At 31.9% G+C, this 18,977-nt stretch overlaps 2 protein-coding genes across 2 annotated transcripts; both read right to left on the bottom strand.

The window, feature by feature from the left end:
- Window positions 1–1,681: 1,681 nt before the first annotated feature.
- Window positions 1,682–4,673, bottom strand: LOC11443310 (NAC domain-containing protein 10). The gene is made up of 4 exons (XM_003593608.4): window positions 4,557–4,673; window positions 4,256–4,417; window positions 3,843–4,032; window positions 1,682–2,506 (listed from the first exon to the last, which is right to left on the bottom strand). The coding sequence occupies exons 2-4, from the start codon at window positions 4,385–4,387 to the stop codon at window positions 1,902–1,904; spliced, it is 927 nt and encodes a 308-aa protein (XP_003593656.1). The 5' UTR covers window positions 4,388–4,417; window positions 4,557–4,673; the 3' UTR covers window positions 1,682–1,901.
- Window positions 4,674–13,352: 8,679 nt separating this feature from the next.
- On the bottom strand, window positions 13,353–14,636 carry LOC11441273 (serine/threonine-protein kinase-like protein ACR4). The gene is made up of 2 exons (XM_003593605.4): window positions 14,122–14,636; window positions 13,353–14,013 (listed from the first exon to the last, which is right to left on the bottom strand). The coding sequence occupies exons 1-2, from the start codon at window positions 14,513–14,515 to the stop codon at window positions 13,385–13,387; spliced, it is 1,023 nt and encodes a 340-aa protein (XP_003593653.1). The 5' UTR covers window positions 14,516–14,636; the 3' UTR covers window positions 13,353–13,384.
- Window positions 14,637–18,977: the final 4,341 nt, after the last annotated feature.

Below are 18,977 nucleotides of genomic sequence, written 5' to 3'. Positions count from 1 at the left end.
GTGCTTTAGTAGAAGCGTCACTACAAAGGCAAGACTAAAGTTTTAAAGATGAATGATCATCACTCTTACCAACATAATTGCAAAATGTCTAGGATTACATAGCTATGTAGGAAAATAAAAAAATAAAGTTTTTAACTATTGAACCGAGATAATTTGGAAAAAAACCTAGGCTCTGTTTGATAAGACATAAATTTGAGCTTGTGACTTATAAGTTTGTATGATTGAAAAAACGTTTGATAATTTTTATTTTTATATGAACTTATAACTTATTTTTATGAATTTATAGTGATCTGTGATAAGTTAATTCAAGTAGTTTATATACATCATTATTATTTTTTTATGATACACTTTATTATTTATTACTCTATTAATTTTTTTAATTCTTTTAATCTCTTTTCTCCATGTAATTAATTATGGATACTTTTGTAAAATTACTCATAATTTCTATTTATCTTTTAATATGTATGAACATGAGAAAATTTCTTATAGCGAGTGTTTGATGTGGAGTTTTAAACCGGTGGCAACTAAAAAATTGTGTCCCGATGCACTATTTGGTCGTGGAAAGAGAAGTTAGGAATTCCAGCTTTACTCTGAACGTGCGTTAAGCCCTTCCTACCACTAAACCAAACATATGCATAATAAATTAAGGAGGGAATGATAGATAAGATTGAAGAGGAATGTTAGCAACATACATTTTAACACACTTTTTTTGATTAGTTAAAATTCACATGGGTACCACCAAATCATGTGGGTCCCATACAAATTTGGTGGATCCCATGTAAATTTTAACCAATCAAAAAGAAAATGTTGGAAAGTGTATTGCTAGTATTTCTCTATGATTAAATACCAATTAATGTTGATTGGTTGAGTGTTTGAGAAAGAGTTGTAACACTAGTTTAAGGATGTGTGGAGAACACAGATTTTGAGAAATAGAGTATAATTGTGCAGAAATGGATTAAGTTTGCCAACTCATTTTGTGACAACTTTCTCTTTCATACTTACATTATATTTTTAATTTCTCTCTTTCTATTGATTTGGTTTTCGTGTCGATACATATTTTTTTTATAAATTTATAATTATTTCATAAGTTATCGGTTATTTAAATAAGACACCTCTTTTATTTTGATGATGGAACAACACCATCAACATTGTAAATTATAATAGGGTATGAATAAACCGAAACATAATCAACAATAATAGAAAAAAGTGTTAAGACTAGAGCCAACATTGTGCAAGCATATGAGCGCAATGTTTAACTTCTCACGAGGGGCCTCAATATATCTCCACAATTCAGGCATGTTGGGTATGTTATGTGATAAAATATTCAATTCAACAAAAGGAAATTTGATATTTTTTTTTTTTAAGGTTGGGCTACCTTCTTAATGAGCATTTACGCTTCTGTCCTAAAAAATCGACTTAGTTAAGTGTTTCACATAGGTCAATGCATAATTTTAAACATTAATAACTATTAACTATAATAAAAAATATTCGTCAAAGACAAATCCAAAATTTTATATGATTTATCTTTATATAATGGTAAAAAAAAAAAAGTATGATTAAAGTATATTATGTGTATAACCACGTGATCAAATAAGGTTAATTATTTTGAGAGAGATTAACATACTACTAACATTTTAACAATTGTCATTAAAAAATAAAGAGCTCAATTGTAGGCAAAACGTTGACATGGTATGAACTTTAACCGACATATGAATGAATAGTCAATAATCAATAATGGTTTGTAGTTTGTACCAAATATCCAGCTTGTCTCTAAACTTCAATGAGAGTCAATATTATGGACATAAATAAATCCACCATATAATACATAAATGTAAATGGTTATCTGATTAGTAAAATTAGTAAAAGAATCACTGTTGGTCTACCAAGAAGCTCTTCCAATGTTACTTTCTCTCCAGCACTCTTACTTTGTTTGCATGATCCATTGATAAGGGAATAATAGTTCCATTACTTTGAACAGCCATGTTTGGTATAATCAGTTGTGGAGTGCTTTCCCTACTATGACCAACATGCATATTGTCATAATTTGTATAACAAGCATTGTAGCATTCCACATGAGCTACATTGTTGGGGGCTGCACTGTTATTACCATGGTCACTTCCTTTGTTGATTATTTTTTCATATGAATCTCTTACATTATTAATGGAATTACTACCATGTTGTCTAGGCTGTGTCTGGTAGAAGATCTTTGAAGCAACGAATTCTCCATCTCTTTCTTCTTCATTCATACCAAGATGGTATTGATGCATCACCCAATTAGTCTTCTCTGGTTTTCCATCTTTGCAATAGTTGGTGTAGAGTACCAATATCTTCTTAAATCCCTTCACAACACCATTGGAAAAAATTGCTCTAGTTTTCCCTGTTTTGTGCCATCTTGTTTCAATTCCTTCTTCATCAGTGTGAACCTTTCTTCTTTTCCTTGTTCCTGTTGTGTATGCTTTTGAAGGCCTATGAAAAAAGTGGCGAATTTGACCATCTTTGCTAACTCCTGCAATATTTTACGTAACAATTTATATCAATTTCTTGCATCCTCATCTCTTTTGAAATAAGTGTTGTTTTACCTTTTTTCAACGTAATATTGTCTACACCATTTTCAAGTCAATATATTTCTCCGCACATTTTTGTCTACGACAATTTTGTAAAAATGCAATAATCTTTTATTTATTTAAACTATGACATTAACAACAATTATTTTAGAAGTAAAGAAGAATTTGTAAAGGAACTCATATGGTTAGATATGAGAATCAATGAACCATGCATAACACTATATGATGAACATGGTGGAAATAGAGTAATTAAGGAATCAGTACTAAAAAATGAATTACTAATAAGAGAGAAGGAAAAATAGCAAAATTTATCTGTCTCTTAATTCTTTTACAAAGTGTTGAAGATACAAACTTAGAGGTTAATTTCACCTTTTCATCTCTAATATACCCAATTCACACCCAAAAAAAAAAACAAATACTATATTTATATATCAATATACTGATAAATTGCTATTTGTTTGTTCTTTGCAATGTATCAAAAGAAATAGAATTGGGTGATACATTATTAATCCAGATGAGTTTTTATTAGACTTGATCAGTCAAACCAAGACTGTAAGCATCCCGACACACACACAAAAAAAAAAAAAGGTACTTGCTTTTCCAAAACTTGGGGAACAAATTTTAATTGTTTTTAACTTCATTAACAATTAACCTAATGTTACAGTAACAAATTACTTAGGCGCAATTTCAAATTGCTAATGATGTTTTGGAGTTAAATCTAAAAAAAATCTTCTTATTAGTTATATCATACTTTAAGACGCTGAAAAAACCCCATCAAAATAGGATGCCCCTATCGAGAGTTTGGTGGCCATTGCATTGCCAATTCAAGCATTCATTGGTTTCTTGTAACACACTTCAATGAGTTAGTTATATGAAAGAGATGCCTGAAAATTACACACTCTAGGACTGGACATAAATTTTCTTTTTATCATGTTTTTCCACAATTCACAAAAAAACAATTTTCTTTGCTTGCAATTGCAAGCAAGGACTAACAAAGAAATACGGTTAATTTTCTTAGATCTAAATGTGGAGAGCATAAATGTTATGTGGTCATGCTCAAACCGCCTTATAATTAAATTTATTTCAAATAAAAAATTTATCTTTTAATTGTAAAACATTAATTAATTAATTTGATGCATGCGGTACCGTGAACAAGATCGTGTCTCCCAATAATTAACACATGCAATGCATCAAACGGTATTCCAAATCTCTATAAATCATTCTAATTAAACAAAAATCAAATACATTAAATTAAATTAATTAAATATATATAAAAACCTGGTAGTTGTGCTGGGTGTGTATAACAAATTCCATTCTCTCCTTGAATCGTTGGTATGAACTCATCAATAAGTGGATGAAGCTTGGAGACATTAGACATCACTTTTGCTTCTAAATGCTCTAGTATTTCTACATCACTTGGGTCAAATTTCACTCCAGCTGGTAACCCCGGCAATTCATTAACTCCACCCTATATGTGTATCAATTCATCAAATTTACACACAAATTAATAAACTATCGGTGAATAAAGAAACAAAATAAAACTAAGATCAAATTAAATCACAAAATTATAGAGATACGACAAAAGTTTTATGTTGGTTGTCCAAGTCTAACACAACCCTAACTTTTTAAGAACAAACTAAATAAAATAAATAAAAATAAATGAATGAATAAAACCATGGATTAGTACGTACCTGATTTTTTACTTCAATATTATGGCCGCATGAGGGGCATTCTATGGTTTGATTTTGATCAATTTCTTCATTGAGCTTTATGTTATCAGTGACATCAGAGTTGTTGTTATCTTTATCATTGCACCATGCCATATTTCTTAATCTCTTCTACAATACTGGTCCCTAATAATAAAGCAAATTATGGAAAAGGGGTGAGAAATTAAATATAGATGACAAAATATGAAGGAAGAAAAAGGTAAAGCTATAGTTTGTATCTTTCGGGACACGTTACTATAGGATATTTATATAATTAATTATACACCTGTGTACCACACTTTTCCTTCTTCTGTGTGTGCTATGATTTAATGATTGAACTTGTGTGCTTGTGATTTCCCAAACTGTGTTTGCTATTGCTATCAGAGACAAAGGAAGAGATAGGGTGTAATTAGGGAAATAACGATATATAGCAAAGGTTGCTTGTAGGTTACGTTTTGGCGGCTATGCTCGTGTGAATACGTATCATCCAAGGAATACATGCGGCCTACCTAGCTAGATAGTTTGTTATAATATATCAACTAGTGTGTATTTACCCGGCGTTGCTCGGGTTCAAAAAATTCTATGTATGATATTCATAAATAAATTTTATCATGGATTGATATGTGATGAATATTTTAATAAATACATACGAATATAATAAAATAAATCATATTATAAATACTCGTAAATTTATGAATGCACATACAGATACAATTAACGGGATTTAGTAAAAATATTAACACATATAAAATAAAATTAACTTTTTTTAAGTTTTCAAACTCACATAAATCCATATTCGTTATTAAATTAATAAAATTATACAATTGTTATGTTACATAAAATAATATATAACTGGATCTCTTAATTAAAGATTTTTGTTCGATTAGTAATTTGTGAGTACTTGGTTTGGAGTTATTGAACTTCATGAACAACATTGTTAATTATTAGTTTTGAATTATTATAGGGTGTGTTTCATAGTCCCATTTTTTTCTAAAAGTCCAAAATATAAAAAAAAATAAAAATAAACATTTGCAAACAATTTTAATATACAAAGTAAACTTTAATTTGAAACACGTAAGAAAAGTATGTTGAGATATTTAAGCCAAATTAAATATTGGTTTTAAAAAATAGGAAAATAATAAAAATATTGCGAATAAACGTGGAAGTGACACGTGGCATAAAAAATCTTACCCCCTTTATATATATATAATTGATTGATTGATGATGTGTCGTATGTAATTTGTTGAGATATTTTTGTTACATAAAATGTTAGGAATTCAATAAAAAAAAATAAGTGAAATATTTAATAGATAAGATCAAAAGTATGTTGAGATATTTATGCCAAATTAAATATTGGTTTTAAAAAATAGGAAAAAATATAAATATTGAGAATAAACATGGAAGTGACACGTGGCATAAAAAACCTTACTTTATATATATATACTATTGAGGCCCCGTTTGGATTGGCTTATTTTGTGCTTATGTGGGCTTATCTACTTCCATAAGTCTTTTTAAATGTGTTTGGGTAAATAAATAAAAATAGCTTATCATAGTTTCATAAGCTGCTTATGCCATATTTTCACAAGCCTAAATTTTCAGCTTACCCTCCGGCTTAACAAAGAGCTTATGAATTTATGTAACCTCATTCGATTATCTCTGAATCCACTTTTTCAAAACATATATTTCTTTTTGTTAGTTATCTTTGCATGAGTAACAAAATTGCTATACTTACCTTACTAAAGTATAACACGTAACTAAGTTTTTTATTATTTATTTTTTTTTGGAAGGAAGAATTTTATTATTTTTTTGTTACGTAACAAATTGAAACTGAATTAAAAAAACAAACTTTAATTGTCTTTTTTGGTAACAAACTGAACACTGATATCTATAATATTGCTTTTTACATCTTGATTAATTTTATCAAAAAAAATTGATAATTGTGGTTCGATTGTTTGATTTTTTTGTTAAATTAAAAATATTTAAAATTTCGATAATTGCTTATGTAATGTCACATCCAAACACTTCAATTTATGTAAGTACTTTTTAGTGTACATATCCAAACATAAATAGCTTATCAAGTATAAGGGCTTATGATGTAAGCTCTAATGATATAAGCATCTATATAAGTTGTTTATCCAAACGGAGCCTGACTGATTGCAAATACTTGTTTTTTTTTTAGGAAGTAGTTGCAATTTAATTAATTAAAGAATATTTAAAAGGGTATCATCATTATATATTAAAGTTTTATAAAAAATTAAAGAACAAAAAAGAAAATTTACAATAATTGTACTTAATCGTAAAACCCTGTGTTAAGAAAAAGTGATGGTATGGTATCCAAAAGAGTGGAAACGGGGCTACCCGATTCTTCTTAATCAGGACGTTTTGCCAGCAATATTTGTGCGTGTGCAAAAGTTGAGTATAAAATACATAAATATCTTTATTGAAAATTTTAGATTTAAATATATTCTAAAATAAGATATTATTTTAATTTATAATTATATTTCTGTTTAGAATATTTTTTTAGGATTTATTTTTTATTTAAACATATGAACAAATTAGATTTAAATATATTCTAAAATAAGATATTATTTTAACTTTTTTAGATAAACATATTATTTTAATTTATAATTTACATTTCTATTTCAAATATTTTTATTTGGATATATTTTTTTTATTTAAATATATGATTTAAAAATATTATATGTATATGTGTGTGTGTAGTGAGAGAGAAAGAGAGAGAGACATGAATATAAGTTTTTTCCATATAAAAATTATCTCATATAATTTCCGCAATACAAACATAAATACACTAAAAGCCCCATCCGTGATATTGAAGATGCATATAGAAGTCGAATCAGACTTTAGAATGGTTGTTGATTAAATATGTGGGGGGTTGTTTGCAAACACTCTGATGATCAAGTAAGTGTTATGTGTGTAAGCTTTTAGGGTTAGAAAATAGTGTACTTAGTCTTGAGCCATAAGTTAGGCTTTCTAGTGAGAGGGTTAGTCTTTTAGAACCCCAAAACCCTAATTAGACAATTGTCTCGGCATACAAAGGATCGGTCTTTTAGGACTCCAAAACCTAATTAGATAGTTGTCTTAGCAGACGATTGTACATAGATCATGATGTGATTCCTATATGGCAGTCTTAGTGTGCCTTTTGAATGAATCCATGTTATGGTCTAATCTATAACCTGTGATTTATGGTGACTCAAAATCTGCATCAGATTTTTGAAAAACAAATCTAAAAGTTGATCTGATCTAGATGATTTCACAAATGAACATTCTTAAGTAAATTCAATAATATTCGCTTGTTATGGATTTATTTTATTTTATTTTTAAAATCAATTCATGATTTTTTTATAATAATTTTTATCCATTTGAATACAAACACTCTCATCCCAATGGGTGCAACACATTCAAATTTTCATGCAAAAGATGTTGCAATACTTGAAGACTTTGTGGTAGATTTAGAAGATTGATCGGCTTTAAGTTGGCCCTAATTTTGTTGTAATAATTTTATTTGCATTTGAGACTCATTAATCTACTTCTCTACAATTCTGGATTGAAATAGTGATTGTGTCGTCGTCATACTAGCTTAGGGAGCACGAATGTACTAAATAAAGCAAAAATATATATATATATATATATATATATATATATATATATATATATATATATATATATATATATCAATTAAAAAAATAAAAAGAAGAGAAGTTAAGATATGCTACACGAAACTTGGCTCCCAAGTCATCGACGTTTCCTTGTTGATTGGATAAACAAGTGGTGGTCAAATTGGAGGGATGTTTTTGTCATTTCAAGTTGAAATAAAAATGACTCGCAAACATAACCCTTCTTTATGAGTTTTTTGCGTGGCATGCCCTAACACGTCTTTGTGAGCTTCTTAAAGAAGCCACACAACGAAGCTTAGGCATTAAGCTTGTGCCTTTTTTTTTTTTTTTTTTTTGCTGACAAGTTTGTCTCATTCCCTGGTATGTATTGTACGTATTAGTACAAGGGATAAATGTCAGACTTGAAAACGAGAAATAAATTACGATTGCAAGAGAAAAACAATTTGGTAAGCTGTGATTTTGTGAGCTTGGGATTTAGGGGCTCAATTTGCGCCTGTTGGCAAATCCACACTTTTATACCGTCACATTCAATGATTTGATCAAGTTTAGACGATTCAAATTTAAACTCGATGTTTTTAAATTATACATTAAAATTAATATATTTAGACTTACACTGTTTAATTAAAATCAGGCAATCATTGATATCATGACCGACCATTTGTGAAAATGTTTTGACCTATGAAGTACGGATACGCTGACACCAATAATAATTTAAGAGAATGACATAATTCAGTGTAATCATATGTGTCGATGTTGCAAACCGACGTGTGTCCGATACCGTGACACACCTAACATGAGGAGTACTCGTGCATCATAAATTTTTACTATGGAGGATAAAGGAGGAGAAGAAAAGAAGGAGGCTAGTAGTTTCCATCTTGTAAGAAACATTTTTTTCTTCATTGGATCAAAATCCTCCAATATAATGGAACTAAAAGTGCATTGATAGAGGTCTCTAATGAATAATGAATAAAATTTTAAAATCATTAGTACTTCTCTTGGTTATACTTTGAAAAACAAAATAAAATTACTCATTGATATTTTCATCTTATTCCCTTCAAAATCACTCTTCCAAAATATTGAAGCATTTATCTATCTTTACACATCTCTAATTCCCTCCAAAGTTGTCTCCTCTTTTTTCCTTCTATACTTTCTAAACAAAGTTTTAGATAAATGATATTTGAACAATAATTTTGTGATAACTTTTTCTCTCGTATTCACATTGTGTTTTTAGTTTCTCTCTCTACTATTACTTTAGTTTTTGTGTCAATACTCATATTTCTTTGTATATTTAGGTTATTCCAGAAGTTGTCAACAAAAGTGATTGTTCAAATAACACTCCTAAAATTTTAAGGTGTACAATGATCGAAAATATACATCATATGATGTTAAATTAAAGTGAATAGAATAATAATATATGTATAACTATATTGTATCAATTTTTGGACATCTTTTTTCTTCTATCTATTTATTGGTAAGAATAGAGATACAAATAGCATTTCTCAAGTGACTAATAGTACTATTTTCATTCCTTTATTATGAATATGAATAGAGATGTAAATGAGTTAAGATATTAATCAAGAACTATTCATACCCGGTTTGTTATATTTTCAGCCAAGCTCGTTTGTTAAACTAATAAACAAACTCAAGTTTAATATTATAGTTTTAAAAACCGGACCCGCCGATTGGACCGGTCCAACCGTGAATCAGTGGGGTGGCTGGTTAGAATTTTTTTGCACAAAAACAAAATGATATTCATTCATTCAAATCGAGAGATTACATCATTCAACACCGCTAAAAATGTAAAGGATGAATCTGCGAACAAACTCACAACATCCAAGTTAATAGCATATAACGACATAATGCCTACAAAAATATATGATAAAAATTAAAGTGATCGGAATATCCATGACCTCCGGATCTGCAACGTTGCCTAAATCTTTGATTGAATAATCGATCTGAATCAAATGAACACCGCACGAAGACGGAAAATCAAACAACGCCGCACAAGACGACGAACAACAAACCATCACACTTAGATGATGAAATCACAAAGAAAAAAAACATAGATCTATGTGTAAATCACTTATTTATATTGAAATAAAGATAAAAATATGAAGATGTGTGATTTCAGGTCAAGAATTGACCCAAAACCATCCTGAGAGAAAACTAGGTCGGATTTATTAGGGTGGCCGGTTTGAATTGTTTATTTTATTAAATCGGCTATGCAGCCAAACGACGTGAACCGGTATGACTCGTTCAAAACCGGCGGTTTTTCCAAACTGAACCGGTTTGATACAAACGAAGAATTTTAATCAAGTAAATATATTAAAAAGTGGCAGAGGAGGGATTTGAAACGTGACCCAAAACCATCCTTAGAGAAAACTAGGTCGGATTTATTAGGGTGGCCGGTTTGAATTGTTTATTTTATTAAATCGGCTATGCAGCCAAACGACGTGAACCGGTATGACTCGTTCAAAACCGACGGTTTTTCCAAACTGAACCGGTTTGATACAAACGAAGAATTTTAATCAAGTAAATATATGTGACCCAAAACCATCGTGAGAGAAAACTAGGTCGGATTTATTAGGGTGGCCGGTTTGAATTGTTTATTTTATTAAATCGGCTATGCAGCCAAACAACGTGAACCGGTATGACTCGTTCAAAACCGACGGTTTTTCCAAACTGAACCGGTTTGATACAAACGAAGAATTTTAATCAAGTAAATATATTAAAAAGTGGCAGAGGAGGGATTTGAAACGCGTACCGTCACAGTCAATTCATAGAAATCCCCTTACCAAGACGCCACTAGTTCTTTTTGTGATTATAATTCATCTAAAATGTATATGTACAATTCATTTAATTTTAAATTAAGATCAAGGCCAGCTTGAAGTGTGAACTATATAACATTGAAATGCTGGGTAAAGAAAGAGCCCATATATTTTCATTAAATATATGTAGTCATACATAAACATATATAATCATATTTCGTTTTTTATTGGCATTTTCTTGATTAAAAAAATATAATCACATTTTATTTAAAAGGAATTTAAACACAAATTTTGTTATAATATAAAAATATCCTTAAATAAGAGCATTTCATACTTACTAATAAACAAGCATATAATATCCTCGTGAGCTTAACTCAATTGGTTGGAACAATGCATAAAATATGTAAGGTCAGGGGCTCAAACCCCGGCCACTAAAAAAAACAAGCATATAATGCAAAATATGATTATAAATATTTTACTTTTTTTCTTTATGTTTTCTTTAAGACAATTATAGGAGTCAAACATTTTTGAAACCGAGTCATTCGGTTTAATATAATTTAATACTAAAATATTTTTTTTATATATATCGAGTTATATGTTCGAGTCAATCTGGTTTAATTATGAGGTTCGACCATTGATTCAGTGGTTCGACCAATAAACTGGTGATCCAATAATCTAACAGAGTCCATCACCAGTTCGATTTTTAAAACTATGCTTAATATTATACTCGATTAATTGAATGAGCTAATTTCAAACCACACAGATTCATAAATAACTCGATTATGTGTGTGTAGTATGTAAAAAGTTATAACTTCTAAGCCCAATGGTCAACAAATTAGTCTTATAGAAATATGTTAAACTTTATTTAGACTTGATAATGTTAACATTAATTTTGAGTTCTTTCATTTTTTTTTTTTAAGGAGTTTTAAGTTTTTTCATGGTAGTCAAGATCAAGAAAAATATACTTAAACTAAAAAAAGTGAAAATATAAATGCCATAGACTCATAGCCCAACCAAAATTTAACTTTTTAATAAATCAAACACGAACTTTTAATTAAGCTACGTTTGAACAAATGAGTCAAGTCAAGCCATTATTCTTTTATCTACAAATCAAAATCGAGCTTTAATATATTCGGATCAACTCAATTTCCCCTAAACCATAAATTATAGTTTAGGAAAAAATAGAATTTCCTCACAATGAACATGTAATATTTTTTTTTAAGAAGCTAAACTAGTTCATTCAAATTAACATCAGAGATAATCGAACCTGAAACCTTGAGGAGGAGTATATTCTCAAATTCCAAGTCAATACCACTATATCAACGCAGTACAAAGGTCTATCAAGAGCAAGATAAGAACGCCCAAAAACGGGTCTAGACAAGGTATATCGAGATGGACACTTTTTCGACCAAAAAAAAGAGAGATGGTCACTTCGATAGAACTACATCAAAAGAATCCTTAATCACTTCATCAGAAGAGGATTTGCATCAAAGCAATGTGCAAGACATGCTAGCAAGCTAAACGACCACCTCGTTCAACCTCGTATATTATCACAAAGAGAGTACAATTTATTTCCAGGCTATTTAGTTGACATGTGTTTAGTCTCTTTAAAAATATTAGAATAATCGTTTTTTCGGTTGAAAGGAATCATCAATGGAGCAAATTAGTGATTGAATTAGATTAAAGGTATGGTGGTGGCTCAAAATTAAGTCCTAAAACTTTGTCTGAATTGAATAAGTTACTTTGACTTCTTTAAGGAGAAGTTAACATTATTTATTTTAAAAAGGTTTTTTTTTTCTAGCTTAACACATATTTAATTTAACGTAGGCCAAGAAATAAGTTCATGTGTGTCGTCTACCTATTCTACCACTAACCGCAAATATTTAATTATATCGATATATGTTGAGCTCTTAAAATCAACCACTTTGTATGACTACGCTATCACAAGCTTGATAAACAAGAAAGACTAACATATACACACAAGCTTAATGAAAACCAAGTAATTTGAAAAATAAAACTAAGGTCACTTTCATCATCAAAAGGAAAGGATCCCCACCCCACACGAAACCACAAATCAACATTCACCGTCCTAAGGACAACGGCACCGCTCCATCTTTCTATTCCAAAATTCCACACAAAAATTATTCTCTCATTTGTCAACCTCTCACAACTAGGGGATAAGGCCCTTCCCTCATGAAAATCTTCCACTTACCTTACCAATTACTACCATCCATTGAGTGTCAAATTCACCTAATTTTTGTCACTCTTTTTCACAAGTTAATTTCATGTTTCTTTCTAAATACTCCATTCGTCACAAAATATAAACAAAATTTAGTCAACAAAAGTTATCGTATTTGATTCAAAATTTATACCAGATACATCAATTTATGTTGACCAACTTTTACTTATATTTTAGAACGGAAAGAATATATTCTTTAGACGATATAATTTTGTTTCATGTATTATCAAACATTAAATATGAGCACTTTTAACTAAAAATTAAAAATATAGACAAAAAATTATAAAAATTACATGTCCCCTCACATTAAAATTATAATGTAAAACATAGACAAGTTCTATGTGGATCATCTTAATATGTAATCCATCATAAATCAATGTATAAAAATCGTTTGAAACACTAACTAAACTTGAGATTGACCTAGAACTAGAAGTAGAAACTTTTGTACAAAATTGAAGACCATATTGCTCAATCAATTTGATAAGAGACACACTTCCATCTCTAAATCATTCAAAATGTTCATCACATGGTTCACACAAGGTCTACATTTCCTTGGATTACCAACACAAGCAGAAGCAACTTTTGCTAATCTAATAATAGCATTCATATTAGAAGGAATAATCAACCTAGGATCCAAAACTTCACTAAATCTCATATCCTTAATCAAAGGCAAAACCCATTTTACCAATAATCCACCTTCACACCCTCTTCCACTTAAAAGCTCCAACAAAATCACCCCTAACCCATAAACATCATTTTCCTTACAAACACTACCACCCCTAATTCCTTCATTCCAATATTCATCATCCACATAACCAACTAACCCTCTCTTTTCTACACCCCCCAAAAAACTAAGTCCATAATCAGATATTTTAGCACAAAAATTAACATCAATAAGAACATTAGAAGATTTAACACAACCATGTACAATATTTGGTGCTACCACTTCATGAAGATATTGTAGCCCTTTAGCTACTCCAGCTGCAATCTTAAACCTCTTGTTCCAATCCAAAAGTGAAGAAGAACCACCATCTTGATTCTCATGCAAGTAAAATTCCAAATTCGCCATTCGAACAAACTCCATCAATATAACTCTTTCACCTGATAATGAGAGAATATGAATTACATCAAGAGATACATAAGACTTATATAGTCGACGAGAACCGAGAAGAACAACTAACTAGTATAACTAACGTTTATATGGAATACCTGGTGCTTCTGAGAATCCTATTATAGGAACAACGTTAGGGTGTTGAGATAAAGAGAGCCATTTCATCACAGATGAAAAACCAAAACCTGCGTTGCTTAACACAAGAACAGAATGAATGCGTTTCACAGCTACAAGCTCTTCATTTTCGAGTTTACCAGCATAAACTGTTCCTAAACGACCTTTTCCAATGATTCTCCTATGGTTGAAGCCATTTGTAGCAATATCAATAACTGTTAAAGGGTATAAAAGAGCAATTTGTTTCACTGGAAGTGTTTCTTCTGATTCAACTGGTTTCTTCTTGCAAGAAAAAAAGAGGAAAATACCAAGAATTATGAGAGATATTGATAGAATAGCCATGACTGTGTCATAAGCAATATGTTCCCCAAGGTTCATTTTGAAAAGAAATGAATGAGAAAAAGGTGGAAGATATTTGGAGTTAAAACTAGAAAGAGAAAAAAGAGAACTTATTATGTTTGAAAAAAGGGTGTGGATTGGTGAGATTAGTTGTGGTTGGCAGCTCAGAGTCTGTTTATATAGTAGGATAGGATGTCTTAAGGTGACATGCAAAGACTTTTGATATCCATTTGTTAGATTGACAAATAACCACCAATCATTTTTTTTAAATCAATCGTCCACCCTCATATGTGAAGATTTAGAACATCTCCAATGAGTTTTTTTTTTACTTAACATTAATTTGGGATATTCCGGTGGAAGTAAATCCAACAAAGTATTCGATGTGGACTCACATTGGTAATAAAATTAATGAAGACGACTTTCAAGTTGGAACAGTTGTTATTTTTCTATGGGCGGAAGGGTGATGTTGATAAATTCGGTGTTAATTATTATTTTTGTCTTCTTGAGTATGAATAAATTTTCTTAGAGATTTGATGCATAAGACAACAAAAAAAAACATGAACATGAAGTTTTTTTTTTGAACAATCAAAAATGGAATATAATAGAAACACAAGAGAGTTCTCGAGCACAAGGTGTACTAGAGAAAACTAAAAAGTATACGGTTACAAGGCCACATAAAAAAGAAAAAAAAATAGATTAGCCAATGCCCAAACAAACAAAGGGGCTTGACCACCACATATGATAATGATACCAGATAGAATTATAAAATGTCTTCATCCACCAAAAGGAACTTAATTTGATTTTTCTACCAATTGATGAATGGCACTCTGTATTTCTGAAGACCCGACAATTTCTTTCATTCCACACAATCCATCACAACATAACCAAATGAGTTGCAAAAATGCACGATGATGAGAACGCAAGCCACCTGTGGAGTAAACAAATTGATAAAAATGCTTTGACACTCGAGAAGGCTCGACTGAGGCTATCCCCAACCAGGACCGAATGTGTCCCCACACAGCCGCAAAAAACGGACAGGAAATAAACAAATGTTGAACTGACTCGACATCGCCACATCCCGCCACACAATGTTGATTACGATGAGCAATGACACCACGAGCGACCAAATTATCCTTCATCGACAATCTATTTCGAAGGAGGCGCCATGCAAGAACATAGACCTTCAATGGAACCTGTTATTGCCAAATTAGTACTGTTGCCGCATCTGTTGTCTAGGCTGGTTGACTGGTGAGAAAATAGTAAACACCACTAACAGTATAACCATTCGACAGATCAAGCCGCCACACCCACCGATTTATAGAAGTCCGCTGACAGGGCTTTGAAGAAGGAAAGAGCATAGACAAGAATGGAGGACATGACAGACTTGAGAAGAACCAGACGACCCCCAAATGAAAGAAATTTACTACGCCACCCTGATAGCCTCTTTTTAATTCGATCCAAAACCGGCTCCCAAAACACCAACCGCCTCAGATCACCACCAATCGGAAGGCCCAAATACAAAAAGGGGACCTTCCCCACTTTACAACCAAGCACAGACGCTACTTCATTCAACCAAGAGTTTGAGACGTCTACCCCCAACCAACAAACTTTTATGAAAATTCACTTTCAGACCCGACATCGCCTCAAAAAGAATAAGGACAACTCTCAAAGCACGAACATTTGCCTAACATTTAACCCCCACAAGTAGCGTATCGTCCGCAAACTGAAGATGGGAAACCACCGTAGTGTCATGTGCCCCAACAAAATAACCAGTAAAAATATTATTTTCAACCATAGACTGCATCATAATATTCAATCCTTCAGCAGCCAATAAAAATAGAAACGGGGATAACGGATCACCCTGTCTTAAACCCCTTTCTAACGGAAATTCAAGAGTTGGATTACCATTCACCAGCATTGACGTCGTAGTTGTACACACGCACTCCTTAATCCACTTCCTCCATAACGTCGGAAAACCCATTCGACCAGTGATCGCATCAAGGTAACCCCAGTCAACAGATTCATATGCTTTTTCAAAATCAACTTTAAATAACATAAGATCTTTTCTACATTTACAGGCCTCATCAACAATTCCGTTTGCCACAAGAATTCCGTCAAGAATCTGACGGTCTCTCACAAAAGCAGACTGTGAATCAGAAATAACGCTACCTATAACCAACCTTAATCTATTTGAAAGAACTTTAGCCAGAATTTTGTACATACTCCCCAACAAAGAAATAGGGCGAAAGTCATTCAACTTTTGAGGATTATCAACTTTTGGTATAAGTGTTATGAAGGTGTTATTTATACCTTTAGTTAATTTACCATTTTGATGAAACTCTGAAATGAAACACATGATGTCATCCTTCAACTCACTCCAAAAATCCTTGATGAAGCCGAAATTAACACCATCTGGACCCGGACTCTTGTAACTGTCACAATCCCACACAGCCGTCTTGACTGTTGGAACAAAATGTGTTTCACAATGAACCTTATTAAGTTTTGATGATAACAAGGTATTAAAAATTGTCAATTGGTTATTACTAATAATTGTTCAAGTGTACAGGACCAAAGGCTACTCAAGTTATTTCAATAGGTCTTGGAAGAACAATGGAAAGAAAAAGAAATTCTGAGCATCTGAAGAAAACTGCTCCTGAAGCTGAAGTGCTCCTGAAGAGATGACGTCATCAAAAGCAGAAGGTCATCAGAAGCAAAAGTTTTTATCAGAAGCAATATCTTCACCAGAAGTTACGTTTGATCCTTTAATCAAACTGAAGATTCAAAGTAGCTGATTCTCAATTCAGTCTTATCAAAGAAGAACGAAGAATTGAAAGGGAGGTATCAACGGATATATGGATAGCACTGAGCACTTGTCTCTCATTAATAGAGTTGACAAAGTACAAGTGTACAACCACTACCTCCACTACTCTGTTTTCTGTCTACGCTACAAGACAAAACAACAGCCATGCCTGCAGAATTTGTACACTCAAGATGGGAATGAATTTGAAGTTTATTCTTCAAAGGACTACACCCAAATCAGGCAAAGGATCACTGGTGGATAATCAAAGGATTTCAAACGACTCTTTAGACGTGCTGATTATCTCAACGTCTCTTTCACGCCTCTATATAAAGGAGTGAAGACTTGAAGATTGTAGAGACAGAGATACATAAGTTCAAAAGCGCCAAAACTCTGTCAATTTGATTCTACAAAGCACACTGAATTTCTGCACTGATTTGATACATCTTAGAAATTCAAAGTCTAGAGTCTTTTCTGTATTGTATTGTGAACACCACTGATTGTATATCAAGTGTTCAATTCAAACTCAATTCTCTGTATTTTTGTTTGATTAGAAGTCTCTTGCCTGCGTGCTTGAGCATTAGAAGTCTCTTGCTTAGTGCTTGAGCATTGGAAGACTCTTGCGTGTGTGCTTGAGCATTTTTGTGAAGTCTCATACTTAGAAAGTATTGAGTAGTTGTAATCTTTGTGATTATAGTGAAATCTCCTTGGAAGTGCAAGGGGGACTGGACTACTTCCGTGTTGTGGAAGGAACCAGGATAACTGCTTGTGTCTTTGTCTTTCTTTTCTCTGCTCTGTTCTTTTCCGCTGCAATCTGACTCTGATCATTTCATCAGAAGCAATCAAACTGCTTCTGAAGTTTTATCAGAAGAAGTATTTTTTAAGAGAAAAAGAAAACACAATTCAACCCCCCCCCCCTTCTTGTGTTTTTCACCTTCAATTGGTATCAGAGCCTGCTCTGTTATCACAGCACTTAACCGTGTTACAGTTCAAGATCTATTAGAAAAACATGTCTGGAGATGAGGAATCAGTTACTACAAAATACACAAGTGTCAAGCATGACTATGATACTGCTGACAAGAAAACAGACTCTGGAAAAGCTCCAAAGTTTAATGGAGATCCAGAAGAGTTTTCATGGTGGAAAACTAATATGTACAGCTTTATCATGGGATTGGATGAAGAGTTATGGGACATACTGGAAGATGGAGTTGATGATCTGGATTTGGATGAAGAAGGAGCTGCTATAGACAGAAGAATACATACTCCTGCTCAGAAGAAGCTTTATAAGAAACACCACAAGATAAGAGGAATCATTGTGGCTTCTATACCTCGCACCGAATACATGAAAATGAGTGACAAATCTACTGCGAAGGCTATGTTTGCTTCTCTATGTGCAAACTTTGAAGGCAGCAAGAAAGTAAAAGAGGCTAAAGCTTTGATGCTAGTTCATCAGTATGAACTTTTCAGAATGAAGGATGATGAGAGTATAGAAGAAATGTACTCAAGATTTCAAACTTTAGTTTCTGGATTGCAAATACTGAAGAAAAGCTATGTTGCTTCTGATCATGTTAGTAAGATTTTGAGAAGCTTACCTTCAAGATGAAGACCCAAAGTAACTGCTATTGAGGAAGCTAAGGATCTAAATACTTTAAGTGTTGAAGATCTTGTTAGCTCACTCAAAGTGCATGAAATGAGTTTAAATGA

The sequence above is a fragment of the Medicago truncatula genome, chromosome 2 (genome assembly GCF_003473485.1).
Source record: "Medicago truncatula cultivar Jemalong A17 chromosome 2, MtrunA17r5.0-ANR, whole genome shotgun sequence".
NCBI lineage: Eukaryota > Viridiplantae > Streptophyta > Magnoliopsida > Fabales > Fabaceae > Medicago > Medicago truncatula.
Note: the sequence above shows the minus strand (reverse complement) of the source record. Positions and strands in the feature narration are given on the sequence as shown.